The following is a 14056-nucleotide window of genomic DNA, read 5'->3' on the forward strand; positions in this document are numbered from 1 at the left end:
CTATTCCTATTTCTGTTTCTCTCTTTGCTTGATGCCGCTTCTGGTATCACTGCTATGTATTGTTTGTGTAACTGATATGGAGCATTCCTTCTATGGCACGGGGTGGGGTGGGGAAGCCCAACCCCAACAAGACCCACCCAGCGTGGCCCAGTCTTCAAGGATGATGGGAGTTGGAGCCCAGGCACATCTGGGCAGCCACAGATGCTATTCTATGGCGAGAAGAGAGCTGTAGCCTAGGTCAACATGGCTTAACTATGCACGAGTCTTTGGGGATAATAGTCTTAGACTGCACTGTAGCACTGTTCTCTTGTGTGTGGTCGTCTGAAGTCAGGGTCACTTTCACGCCAACTTTCTGTAATTTCCCTTCATTGCAGAGGAGCCGTGCCTTGGAGACAAGTCCATATTCTGCCAGATGGAAGTCCTGGCTCGCTACTGCTCCATCCCTGGCTATAACAAGCTCTGCTGCGAATCCTGCGGCAAAAAAGTCCCCACCAGCCAGCCTCCCGCCATTGACCAAGGAGCTTCTGAGACTGCCCTTCCCGGCCCTCTCCCACAACTGTCTCCCCATCCCACTGCCACGAGCCAACTGCGGAGGATGAAGGGCACTTCTCCGAAAGAGACAGAGGCATCCCGTGGCCTCCTGGCTACTCTCGCCGGCTCCACGGCCATTGGCACCTGCCAGGTTAACGCTGCTTCACAGCCTCAGGGCAGCCCTGACAATAGCACTTCGAAAGTGGGCACGTCAATGCTACTACCTCCTCCTCTTCCTCCTCCTCCTCCTCTTCAGCAGGCTCCAGCAGGGTGGGACCCTGAGGAGCATAGGAGCAGCTCGCTGTCCCAATGGCTCCCTGCCGCCTTGGACAAGCCTTCAGTTTTTTCGCAGAAAGGAGCCCCATCTCCTCCTCAAGATGGAGGAGAGTGGAGAAAGGACAGCGTGGGGCCCAAACAGTCAGCTGCCACTCTCAGGACCTCCTCCCCTGTTGTGACATGAGTGGGGGTGGTGCTTTCTCCCCCCCCCCAGAAACCCCTCTCTTTTTTTGGGGGGGGTTTCATTACGTCTCTCTACACCGTTTACATGCAGAGGAGCGGAGCGGCAAAGCCACCATGTTGTTGTTTTATCTGGGCCCCTTTTCCAGAATGGAAGGAGTAACCATTTCCAACGCAACCACATTCGTTTTAGCAATGGCGGTGATTTCGCCGTTGTTCTGTGGCACTTTTTAGAAATATATATGTGTGTATATATATATATATTTAAGAAAAACCCAGTGAAGAAAACAAATTGAAGTTGCTGAGGTTGGACACACACACACACACACAGTGCTTCTGTAGCCCAGGTTACGTCGCCTCAGAGGGCTTTTCCGTCAAGGTTGCTAATGAGATTTCTCAATCAATAAGGCAAGACAGAGCCAAGCCAGCTCAAGGACCTTGTTTCCCCTCCTCAGTTTCCACTCATTGCTGCTGCTATCCCAGCCATCTGATGGAGCCTTGAAATGGTGCTGCAAGGGACATGGTTTCAGTCCGAGTTACTGTGGACAGCAAGCCTGATCTGTCTCTGTAACAGCACACTATGCGGACTGAAATTGATTGTGTCAGGAGAGAGGAGGAGACCTGGGGTGCTTCCAGGTGGAGGGCTTAATACTGCAAACGGGTCTTACAGGTAGCGCAAACGGGTTGTTGGCAACAGGTTATTGTTGTTGTTTTCTACCTTGGCAAGGGCAAATGTAGATTAAAACTGGCGGTGGGGAGAGAAATGCAGGCTGGCTTTTTTGTTGTTGATGATGATGGCACCGTGTAGATGCTGCAAAAACCTTGCATGCACAAGGAGCACCAATCCCAGGAAAGTGTGTGTGGTTTGGACTAACGGGCTCCTGAGCCAGCAAGCCAGCTGCCTCCTTGCAATGCTAAGCTGGTGAGCTGAGAGTCCTGGGACAGGGGTGTTGAACCCCCCCCCCAAGCTCACTTGGAGTGTCCCTTGAACAGGGTTTGAGCAACGAACACCTTGTCTTTAAAAACCATTTTTATGACCTTTTTGTTCACCATGTCAGTGACAATTCTCAGTCAAACCAGGGAGAATATGAGAACGTGAAGATTGCCTTGCTAACTGGGCCCAATGTCCATTTGTTCAAGCACTTTGCTTGCGCCAGTGGCCAGCTAGACGCCCACAAGCAATTCATGATTGCTTTTCAGCCATTATTTGTCTGCCCCCAGCGATCTGGTCGTCAGTGGTGTGCTGCCCTCAGAATGAGTAGATTTTCAGAGCAAACCAGGGAACCAGAGACCCAAGCGTGTTACCAAATGCTTTGTGTTTTAAAACAATGTTATTACTGCAAGGATGTTGTGGGCTTCCTGGTTCTCTCTCCCCACACCTCCGTCTCTCTCTCTTCTCCCTCTGAAAAGCCACTTTTCTTCCTCACAATGCAGTTTATGTCACTTCTGAGTTTGAAGATGTTCTCTTGCATTGGCAGGTTGCTGTTCTGGAACTCTGCTTGTGATGGGAGGTGACGCCAGTTTTAATAAAATATGCCCACCACAGGAATTCTGAATAAGTTAGGTAACAGGTGTGTTTTTAAAAACAACAACTCTGGAGTGACTTTTACCCAAGAACAACAACATGAGCTGCAACAGGCAGCTTTGAAACTGTCTGATACGAGCTGTGTTTTGCCAACGGTGGATGCTAAATAAGATCGAGGTGATGTAAGGTTATGCAAATAATTGAATTGCCTTTTGGGGAGAAAGGCTGGTTTAATATTAAATGGACACCCCATTCCACCCCTACACACAACACACTTGAGTCTCTCTTTTCTGGGATTTTGGTTTGTTGGTGGGGTTGTTGTTTTTTTGGATTTTAGTTTGCTGTTGGGTTTGTTTTGGCAACCCCTTTTCTTTTTAATCGTGTTTGCACCATGTTATCTGTCCTTTCTAGAACCTTGCAAATGCCACAAGCGTAGTCTCAGGGATCAGGACGGCTTTGGATGGTGCCCACTGAACTGCATTGATCACTCGTGCTGCTTTTTGTGACTGGGAGATGTTTCCTGTGTTACTCTGAAAAGACAAAAGTCCTATCATTTTAGTATCCAGACAAAAACACACCAGGCCATGGCAAAAAGAGATGAGGGAAAGCAGGGCAAATATCTGGAAAGTATCTGGAAACATGCAGCCGCATGTTTGCATTTGCAGAAAGAGATTTGCATGTTTTGAAGTTCATTGTTTATAAAAAAAACACCCTCAAATTATACTTTCCACGTTGCATGTTTTCATGGGACTGTGTAGAAATGGCTTGTGAGAAACATATGGTGTATATAGTGTTTGAGAACAGCACTCAAGATGGGCCATTGGCTTGATCCAGCAGGCAATTCCAGTTGACAGGCTCAAGGCTGAGCAGAGGCACTGCTAGCTTCCCTCCTTGTTCTAGGCACTGATTTACTCATAGGATTTGTGTAGCTCTACTTGGAGATCCTCCACCGAGAGACGTGTTGGAAGGGTGCTCAGCTCTCCAGTCTGTTGAGCAACTTAGATTTCTCCAGTTGAATTCAAGGAAATATAAAAGTTTTGATCAAATGCAAGGGGACTGTACCTTTGGTAATACGATAGCTGCTTTTCTGAAGCCCATCACAGTTTTGCAGCATGATAAATATAGCTATCACGTTCTCGTCTCCTGCTGAAAGTTCATTCACAGAGGCTTGCTTCATCTGTCACTAATGTGACAGTCTTTTCTAATAAATTAAGTTACTTCGTTTTTTAAATCACCATTTGCTTTATACTAGAAAGCCATTTTATACAAATCATGTCACTGCAACTAGATTTTTTCTACCAAGAAAAAACAAAAACAAATCTCACAAACACCACCAGAAGCTGCTTCTGGCTTTGCTGTCTTCCTTCTAATTAAATGCAGCTAAGCTGGAATAAGCACATAAATAATGAAGTCAGAACATTGCAATGATTTGGTGACAGTTAGTTCTTACAGCATAGCTTCCTCTAATGTGTTGATGGACAACCATTTCCCCTATAAGATTGTAAGACCTGCCTAGTTTTTCAATGTATTTGTGCATCAGCTTAACTAATTGTCTACCGGAGGCTTCCTATTTTGTTTCCCATGATACAGAATGGCTCACTTTAATCACTTATATTCCATGCCACTGCTCCTGAAACTGCTCTCCAAATAATCACAATTTGTCCGTAGCACAGGGCCTTCTTAGCCTGCAATGATGAACTCATCACAGAATGCATGTTGGTGTATTACTCTGTCCATCCACCAAGCATCACTGATGTACATCAGAACTGGGGGACCTGTGTCCCTCCAGATGTGGCTAACCTGCAACTCCCATCCTCATTGGCCAGCAGGAGGGAGACTAGGTCCTAATCCCTTTAGAACAGGCCTGGTGAACTTCTTGATTCTGCGGGTCAGAACCTTATCCGATCATGGCCCAAACATATCAAATGTGGCAGGTGGGTCAATCAGCTGGTGTCAGAATGACACAAAGTGTTTGGGTGCTTTGAAGTCCTCAAGTTGGGGCTTCAGGGAACTGGGTGGGGCTTGCAAAGTTCCTGAGGCTTCAGCTTTCCTGCTCATCAGCTGCTGGGTGGCAGGGCCAAAGCCTGTTTTCCTTTGCCAAGGCATCATCGGCAGCTCAGTTTAAGGCTCCCAATTGTGCATTGGCAGCTGCCTCTACCTGCCCCATACCTGACATCAGATGGGCATGGTTTGGGTAACATGGTGTTGCAAGTCAGCTCAGAAAGGCTACAGAATGGTACTTCTGAGCATCTGCTCAGCATGGGGGGAGAAATTAATTCAGTTCGCGTGTAAAGGCAAATCTGGAAAATGGAACGAGGAAGGAAAGTTAATGGCTCCTCCCTCCCACTCTACTGCTCCCCCCCTCACCAAACTGACCACCCACCATGTGTGACTGTATTTCAGTGAAAAGGTAAAGCAAGGAGATGAATCTATGGATCCGCTGCATAATTATGTACCTTGACCCTCAGGCTGCAGTCCAAAGGACATGTCCCTGGGAACTCGTCCCGCTAAACTCAGTAGGACCTCTGAGCAAACAGAAGTTAGCAAACATTGCTCAGGATTGTGATGCATGACTCCGCTCTGTAGTGATGAATAAGCGGCCATGGACAACGGTGTGAGGGTTGACTGGGCAGCGGTGGTTTTTAGGAAAACAAACAGTCTCGTGGCATCTTAAAAGAAGAACAGAATTGTGTCATCACATGTTGGGAGTAGAACTTCCTCAGATGACTGAAGTGTGTGTGTGTGGGGGGGCGATAAACACTACCCTGGTACATTTCACAGCCATTTGCTAACCCCCCATATTTTTCAGTTTCTTCCCTCAATACCCAGTTATATCTGCCAATGAATGTGCATGTAACTGAGGATCATACATCGTGCATCTGATCTAGGGCTCTAATCTACTAAAGTTTATGTCACAGTAACTATATTGTAACTTGACTAATGGCACAGTCCTGTGTCTGTTCAGAAGCATGTCCTACTGAATTTAATGAGGCTTAATCCCAGGTCAGTGGGACTCGGGCCTCAGCCTAACACCCTCCTCCCCCCCCCCCCCGATAATGTTCATAGAAGTAGCACATGCATTCTACATTTTCTCTCTACATTTTCTGCCTCTCTAAATGGTGGTAAAACAGTCGCAGGTCATTTTTACTCTGGGCCTTAGTGAATACAGTATTGTACACCTTTGCACACTGAGTCATTTGGGCTGCTTCCTCTGGTGGATGGGGAATATTATGCAATGTATAGCCAGTTCAAGAATTTGAACATATTTTCCCTATCCTTATAATAAAAGGAGCCAGGTATTGTTGCATGAGAAAGACCAAAACTTAAGTAGCAGGTATTAGATATTAATATGATGCTTCCATCATAGTAGATACTGGAATTTTGCGGACAGGAGTCAGCCATTCTCTAAAGCTGTGTGGTTTATTTTAAAAAGCATTAGGATTCGCTCCTTCACTATTTTTGCTTCCACTGAAAATTGTTGGTGAGTGAGCAGGGGTTTCATGTCCACACAGTTTACTGAGATTTCCCCCTGCTCACCGTTAAAAGAAGTTGGCATCCTTCCTTTGGGTACAAGGGCTTTTGTTTTAGTTCATAGGCACTCGTTCAGTTGCATACACTTTGCAAGCACTAGAGGTCACTGCTGGACTAATTATTTCTGAGTTCAATGTCAGCAGTTTGGAAAGATCTAATGGCTAGACTCCTTTAGCAATTGAGACACAACGTTGTTTGATGATCATGCAACAGGATACAAACCAGGTCCTGGCAAAGTCAGTGGCAAAGTCTCCCAGTGATTCGAATGGTTGTCGACTGCAGCCTTAGCAATTAAATAGGGCTCTAATATGGAGGTGTCTTCCTAGTGGGCACAGCATTAAATATTGAGATTTTCTCCCCTTCCTTAATTTTTGTTTATACTTCTGCAAACGTCGGAATCACCCCCCCCCCCCATATTATCTGAAAGCTTATTCAGCCCCTTTTATTCAGAAGCAAAAGCAGAGGACCAGCAGTTGTTGCGGAAAGGTGATCCGATAGCAAACAGCAAAGTACAATCTTTTCTCCCCCAGTGCCCTGCAGCAGAGGGTAGAAAAGAACAAAGGAGAACATTTCAAAGAATGGGCTAGCAGGGTGAGCCAAACTTGAGCTATCCCATGTAAAGGGGCTGATATGAAAGAAGCTGTGAAATGATCAAAAATGTTGGCGAGAGTTCCTTTCTTGACTCTACCGCCTTAGCAACTCGATAACGGCACAAAACAGCATCCGTTGAGATTGGAAATGTGAGGGATTTGTGACCTGGTTGTCTGTGATGTACTGTTTTGGTCCATCCAAAACTTCTGTCAGAATAAAAATGTATGTGGGAAAAAGGAATCAGGAATTTACGCACTTTAAACTTTGGCCTAGGTATAAGATGTGAGTGGGAAAAGAGGAACAGCAAGTACAAGGTGACAACATATGGATGCTGCTTTTTATTGTTCCGTTGTCTCTGCAAGCAGGATCCTGCACATTTCAGAGTTGGCTCTGTGAAAGGAAAGCTCACGCCCAGGGAGGGTGGTCCATCTCCCTTTGCGGACAGTGGTGCTGTGGTTTGCAGAGGATTCTGAGACCGAGAAGATTTCTCTGTGAGGAAATAAAACCACAACCAACAAACAGTGAAATCAATCTGACCTAGCATTTAGCATCTGTAGGATAGCTTCTGGGATTGCAATACAAACAAACAAAACCCCCACATTTCTCTAGCACAAGTCATCCATACAACTAACTTTAGATATGTCCCTATGGCCGGAAAATACCACCTTTCCACAATATTATCTAAACCAACTGGTACTGAAGAAAACATATTCAGGTAAACCATTTTCACGTTATACGCTCCCGGAAGACTTGCTTTGGGAGACCTACATTGTATGTAAAAATAGCTGGTTCTTAACATCTTTACGAAATAGTTTTTGGAGGGATTCTTAAAAATGTACTTTTCCCACCTCAGATGGTGAATGCAGCCTCAATAAGCCTTTAGACAGGGCACACAGACACACAGCCTTCCCAGTTTCCCTTCCTCCCCTGCAAATATACTAGGAAAAGTAGAATCTTGGAAAACTCTCAATAACTCCCAGTAATTTACAACATATGGGACCTGCAACAAAATGTGCTCTTGTTCAGGATCTTAGCCAACCAGCTAAGGGGTCATAGACACTTCCACTTCCCCTGTGCCTTGAAAGCACATGTTCAAGAGGTGCATGCCCTCTCCCAGGATATTCCATTCCATTTTCTCCTCCCCTTGCATTCTATCCTCCCAGTTAATATTCCATGCCTACGGAGCATGCTCATTCCTTACTGAACAGTTTATGCCCTCCCCTAAGTTTCTGCGCTAAATATTTGTTGCATTTCTGCAAACTTTTGGAGTTCCTCCAGGCCTGCTGATTTTACTCTCTTGTGCATGAATTATGCTGTTTTGGCTACTCCAGGATAGGGCTAGGAGTGTCTGTTTTGGTTCCTTTCAGGTTCTCATTTTCACAGATGCAAATCTACATGTTTCTACAATTTTGCAAAACTTTCTCCTGAAAATTCATCAGTGCAAATTTCTCTTTTTTTAAATATACCCACATTTTTCTGAAATTTTGCCTTTCATACTCATATTGGCAAGGCACTTGTAAATGTTATTTTCCCTAAAAAAAAATTACACACACTTTTGTACATATTACTTGGCTGAAGAAGTGCCTTGCGAAATTCACTGAAGTTTTTTTCTTTTTGTATGGGATGCTGTGTTTCAGTTTCTGTATTGTTTTAGAAAACGTGAATTAGGTAAGCTCTCCTCTCAGTGTGGATGGCATCGCATTTACCTTCTCTGCTCAAAGATCCGCAATTGGAGAATGAGCTTGCCATTGGTGTATATACGATTGGAACCTATCTGCACTTTGCCTTTTGTAGGAGCATGTCAGGCAAAGAGGCTGAAGGTTTGGCCCTTGGGGAAGCTCTACAAATAAGTTCTACAATATGAAAACCTGAGAACATGTGACCTCCATGGAAGAGGCGGAAGACATGAAATAGTTCTGATTTCTCCCTAGTGCCAATTCCAAACCTGTTTGTCCCAAAGTTTGTCTCATGTCCCCGAACTAGACGGATATGCCAAGGCCTTTCTCTTCTACACAAGCAAAGGCTCTGTCTCACAAGCTTGGATGAAGCCTGGGAACATTGCCAAGTGCATCAGTGCTGGATGTCATACACAGCACCCGAAACCTGCTCTGGGTCTATTTATGTCAAGAGGCAGCCATGAAAGATTTATCGGCGAGAGCACAAGAGAGCAGTGATGTTATGTCTGGTGGGAAATCAATCTTGGCACAAGATGTGGTAGTTATGGTCCTAAGGAAGGGATTTATCGCCATAACACTGTAAAAGATAAGCCTGCATTCTTTGTATTTGGGCAGCACCTCTTAAAGCTCCTTAGTCTGGCATTGCCCAAGGCTTCCATTAACCTCCCGGGGACCTTCCTAGATGGTGGATTTATTTTAAGAGAACCAGCTTCAGCTCAAACGGTAGGTACGGAACTCATTATCGCTTGTTGCTGAAGACAAGGGCGATAAATATTTGGCTCCCTAAAAGGAGAGGCTTTCCCAGCTTCCCTCGGCCTGTTGTTTCTGCATTTTTACAAAGCCCAAGTGGCAGCTAAGCTCATGGCGTAGTTGAACCAAAGCGCTGCAGTAGCCAGGGACAGAGGCATACCTAGGGGTTGGTGAAACTAGTCCCTGCCACGGGCACTCTCATGAACTGGCAGGACAATGGGAAGGAGGAAGAGAATCCCGGCAAGGTGTGTAGCCGGGACTGGGGTACACCAGGGCAAGCAGCAGATGAGGAAGGAAGTACAGGGTGATGGAGAATAGCCAGGGGATGGGGGTCCATGCACAGGAACGAGAGTAGCAGGAGGGGGCCATCACCAGAGGGGGCCCTGTCTCCATGAACATGGCAGGTTCTGAGGTGTAGGGAGGAGCAGGAGGGACACTCCCAGATGCTGAGGCAGGCAAGGACCCACAGCTCAGCTCCCTAAGTGGCCAGGGGGGCTTGCCAGCTCTGGGAGGAGGGGTGTGATTCCTAGGCTGGAGTAGGCTTGGAGCAGGTGAGGGTCATCTGCCTCGTCAAGCCCAGATGCTGCAATCAGCAGGCAAAGCACAAAAGAGAAGCAGAGCTGAGGTGTTGTGTCTGCTCAACTGCTCATGTTGGTTGGGCCCTGGCTTGGAGGCTCCTGGTCCTCCAGGGTTGACTCTGGATGGTATTCTGACTGCTGGGCTTCAGGCTTGGCTTACTTGGACTGTGTTTCCTGACCTTTGGACTCTGCTTGTGTCGATTGGCCCCTGGACTTTGACCTTCGGACTTGACATACGGATGCTGCCAGGTAGGCCAGGGGTTCAGGACAGGTGCCTATCAGACTATGGAGGATATGATATATATGCGTCTGGTGACACGACACCGCATTCACAGCGAGATGCAGCGTGGGAGGAGCTTCCTGTCCTTCTTGCAGCACAGTGAAGTGATTTGGGGGGCAGAGAGGGGATGCCGATACAGCTCCTTTACTGGGGGTGCAAGGGACCCTAGGTATGCCTTTGGCCAGGGATTTGGCAAAGACTCCAGTATTAACCAGCAGCAATTGTGACCAACAGAATCTAGGCAATATTAACCAACAGCAACAATAACCAACAGAAATGGAGGACTACTGTGCCCAACTCATACTTTATAATTCAGGGATGGGGAACCACAGGCTGAGGGCTAGATGCCCCCCCCCGACTTCTCTGGATTCTCTCCAGCAACACTTCCCCTTGAGTGGTTTTTGCCTGGTTGGAATGTCTCCTTGAACCCTGACAATGCCTCTTATGTGTGTAGAAACTAGCCTTAACATTCATTGCTCTGGCCCCACGCACCACTGGCCATGTGGCTCTCCTCAAGGGTACTCCAAAGGGAATGCAGCCTTTGGACTGAAAAGTGTCCCTCGCTCCAAACTGTGGTTGGTGTGTTATATGTTTGGAATCTCAGACTATGAGGTGGACTCTGAATAATGGTTAGCACAAAAAGTGTGATATGTGGAGTTGAACTTTTCTCTGTATTTGACCTGTGATGGTGGTTATTATCCATGCAAGCGATTCCTTAATGTTGAGGTCGTTGAGTGTTGCATTCTTGGACAGGGCTATAGTTGTGTGGATGTATGGGAGTCAAGAACAGCACCTGCTCCAATGCCCCTTATGGAGAAGCCATTGTGACTTGGAAGAAAGTTAGGTGTTGTAAAATTGGAGAACGTTTGACATTATCCTTGGTTTGGATTCCATAGCTATGGAAGGTGCTTGAGATCTACAGCTCACCTGTAAGCGACTTCCTCTTCTGTAAGCTGCAGACACATGAGCACGGGCATGGCAGAAACTCTTCCAGCTGTATTGAAGTTTGTGGCCATTTCGACTTCTGTTTGGGTTTTGACAGTGGCTTGAAAAAATGGCGCATCCAGTTCTGCTTGGAAATCAATGGTCAGTGCGCCCCTGTGATTGGAGAGGGAAAATGAGCACTGCTTTTCAAGGAAGTTGGCTAACTATTGTTGGCAGTGGAAAGCTGGTTTTAACCTTGATTTGCACCAAGTCCTGCCGTCTCTGATTAGTTATTTCAGGTGTACCCCCCACAATGTAACAGCTGATGTCTGCTACTTCTTAGCAAAAGAGTCATCATCTGAAGTGATATGACTCCTGAGTAGCATTGACGCAACTGCTCGGTCCCAGAAAACAAAAGGACACACATATCTGACTGCTTTGGCTTGAAGACCAGAGGTGCCATTTTGGATATGAAAGTAAACTGGGATGGGTCTGAAACAGTGCGTGTTTAGCATGGTTGATATAAGGGGCAATCCAGACTCTGAATTGTACCTTTGTCCCAGCATAGAAAGCATGTCCAGCAATTTGCATGAGGAGATGGAGATTGAAATGCAGAGAGCAATGCTGGACAATCAAATAGTCATTTTATGGGCTTTATTGAGTTGGGATAGCACTAAGAATTTTCTAGAGTGTTTGACAGAGTATTGGGTAAGGGTCCATCACACTTAGGAGATGAATCCACTTCTTACTCACACGTACCTTGTTTCGACGCCTGTTTTGAACTCCTGCTCCCACAAATTCACATTGATGTCAGCTGAAACATCTAACCCAAGTCCTCCTCGGAGAGTGATCACAGTTTGCAAACCAGACTGAAGTGGGATTGCCTATGCAGCACAGTAACATTCACTTACTGGATTGTTCAAGCGCTTATCATGGGCCTACAAATGTTATTAACAGGGCAGTCATACATGTGTATGTATCTACTTGAAAGTAAACCCCACTGACTTCAATGGGGCTTACTGTTGAGTAAGGTACATCTTGTCTGTGCAGGTGTTCTCCCCCTCCCCCCATAGCTAGTCTGTAGGGGACAATCGGTGCTCATTGCTTCAAAATAGTAATAATTGCAATCACATTCCTAGTCTATCTTTCTCTAAATCAAGGATTTAAATGTGGTGCTCTCCAGCAGGGGTTGGGCTGCAGCTTCCATCAGCCCCAACCAACCTGGCTAATGGTCAAAGATTGGACTGAATAAGAGCTCTTGATCAAGGAGCCCCACTAAATAGCCCTACACAAAGAAGTCCTGCTTCCTGTAGCTCACCAAGCTAGCCTCCAAAGGTGGTGGCACCAGGAGCAATGGGATGTTCTTATGGGTGCAGCTCTTCACCTCTTCCCATAAGCAGTACTCTTGATGCACATGGAAAGCTAATGCAGGTGTACAATGTTGTCAGTTGAAGGGTGGATGTCCTTAGGCTAAGATATCAAACTGCAGGCACTGGGAATGTTTGGTGTTCTACCTGAATGCACCAACTGTCATGGGAGGACTTGTTCTTGGTGCTTTGGTTCCAACATGGCTTAAACAAATGCAGTGTGGAGTGTGTGGGTGTGGGTGTGAGTAGGGGGGGGGCTGGTCCCACCATGACAATTCCTTCTATGCCATCAGTGTACACGGGTATGCAGGGGCTGGTACCTGTAGGTGGTCCATCAGCAATACGTTCCCTTTGACCACATTTGTGGGTTCTCCTGAGCTCGTGAAGAACTTCGACATCAGATCTGTGTATCCTTCAAAGAAAGTGATTGGCCGTAACTGGACATCAAGCAGAGCAGCAGACATGCCGGCCATTAATTCGTCTTCTCCGTCGGCTGCGCTGCCTCCCAGGATGCTCTCATATCCTTTTGCTTCTATGGCCACCTAGGATACATGAGATGGGAAAGTCTGTGTGATGTTCAGAACTACTCCTTTTTCTGCAGCACTAGACCACCACTTCAGAACATACTCCTCTTTCTATGTTGTTGTAGTAGTAGTAGTAGTAGTAGTAGTTGTTATTATTAACGCTGCTACTACTATTATTTTGATTTATTACTTATTGTATGCCCTGAAACCTTAGGGTGAAGAATATCACACTTGAAAAAGGACGGGCCCTGAAAATGCACGTCTCAGGTGTCAAAGGCTAGAGTGAAGGCCAGCATCCCCCAAAGTCTGTATGGTTAAGTTGCCAGGTGTGCCTCCATGGAGAGGCAGTTCCACAATTTAGGGGCTGTCACAGAGAATACCCTCTCCTGGACCACCACCCACCTGAACCTCTAAGGGTGGTGGAACCACCAAGAGGGTCCCCTCCCCCCGCTTATCTTAGGGAAAGAGTTGGTCTTTCAGATATTTAAAGATGTGTACTCCCCACCCTGCCCTAGTTCCCAAAAAGAGAGCTCCCTTTTCCTAAATAAAGGGAGGAAAAGAGTCACGATGTTTCTATACACCACACAGCAAGGCCTCGGCCCCTCATCCTAAAGCAGGTCTCCTACTATGACATTGAGCCAATTATCACTCAGCAGCTATCTTCAGGATGTGGGCTGGTGTGAGGAAAATACCAAGCACCTGCCTTGGTTTCTAGAGCATTATTGGCCATTGAAACTCCTCCTCCTTTGGCATGGGGGCCACTGCCTAAGCAAATTGGGTCGCATCTTTTTGTGTAAATTGACAAATAACACTAATAAAAATTGGGAGAGGGAGAAATCTGTTGAAAATTAAAGGGTACGCTTGGACGACAATTACGCATTGCCCATAAGGCAAGGGTGAGACCTAAAAAACATTCAGAACCATCTCGAGCAACAACAGAACAATGAAATACGGGCTGGGTGTAGACATGTAGAAAGCATTTCATGAAAACGCGTTGTAAACTTCAAAGTGGGAAGCCACATTGGCGAAAGATGGGACTTCACAGTGCCACATGGTGTCGCAGTGTCATAACGCATATAAAACGTTTTTTCTTTACTAATGTAGCCAAGTCCACAATGGCGCAATAGGAAAAACCATACCTGAGCTGCTTGGAGCTGGTAGCCATGGCTTAGGATATTGAAACTGGTGGTGCTCTTCCTCAGAATGCCAATGTCTGAGAACAGGAGATCCAGGCCAATAGTAGAGAGAGTGTCATTGGTTGCTGAAAGGGAGATCCGAGAAAGAGACACATAGCTTCACATCACGGTCAAGGGATATTGCATG

The 14056-nt window shown here is 46.4% G+C and overlaps 2 protein-coding genes across 5 annotated transcripts in view; one reads left to right on the top strand and one right to left on the bottom strand.

The window, feature by feature from the left end:
- ADAMTS14 (ADAM metallopeptidase with thrombospondin type 1 motif 14) overlaps positions 1-2782 on the top strand; it is a 70059-nt gene extending 67277 nt beyond the window's left edge. For 2 of the 4 annotated variants that reach the window (XM_081189568.1, XM_081189569.1), the window contains exon 22: positions 375-2782. In XM_081189568.1, the coding sequence (XP_081045694.1) occupies positions 375-991 (617 nt within the window). In that variant the 3' untranslated portion in view covers positions 992-2782. The remainder of the gene's footprint in view (positions 1-374) is intronic. The other 2 variants (XR_014006976.1, XM_081189570.1) reach the window with 2 other exon arrangements.
- Positions 2783-6959: 4177 nt separating this feature from the next.
- Positions 6960-14056, bottom strand: part of TBATA (thymus, brain and testes associated) — a 35289-nt gene continuing 28192 nt past the window's right edge. Inside the window, exons 21-25 of the mRNA XM_081189860.1 lie at positions 13873-13994; positions 12530-12751; positions 11602-11726; positions 10846-11016; positions 6960-7123 (exon numbers count right to left, since the gene is read on the bottom strand). Coding sequence (XP_081045986.1) covers positions 6973-7123; positions 10846-11016; positions 11602-11726; positions 12530-12751; positions 13873-13994 — 791 coding nt within the window. The 3' untranslated portion in view covers positions 6960-6972. The remainder of the gene's footprint in view (positions 7124-10845; positions 11017-11601; positions 11727-12529; positions 12752-13872; positions 13995-14056) is intronic.

This window comes from Podarcis bocagei (genome assembly GCF_964188305.1).
Source record: "Podarcis bocagei genome assembly, chromosome: 4".
Classification (NCBI taxonomy): Eukaryota; Metazoa; Chordata; class Lepidosauria; order Squamata; family Lacertidae; genus Podarcis; species Podarcis bocagei.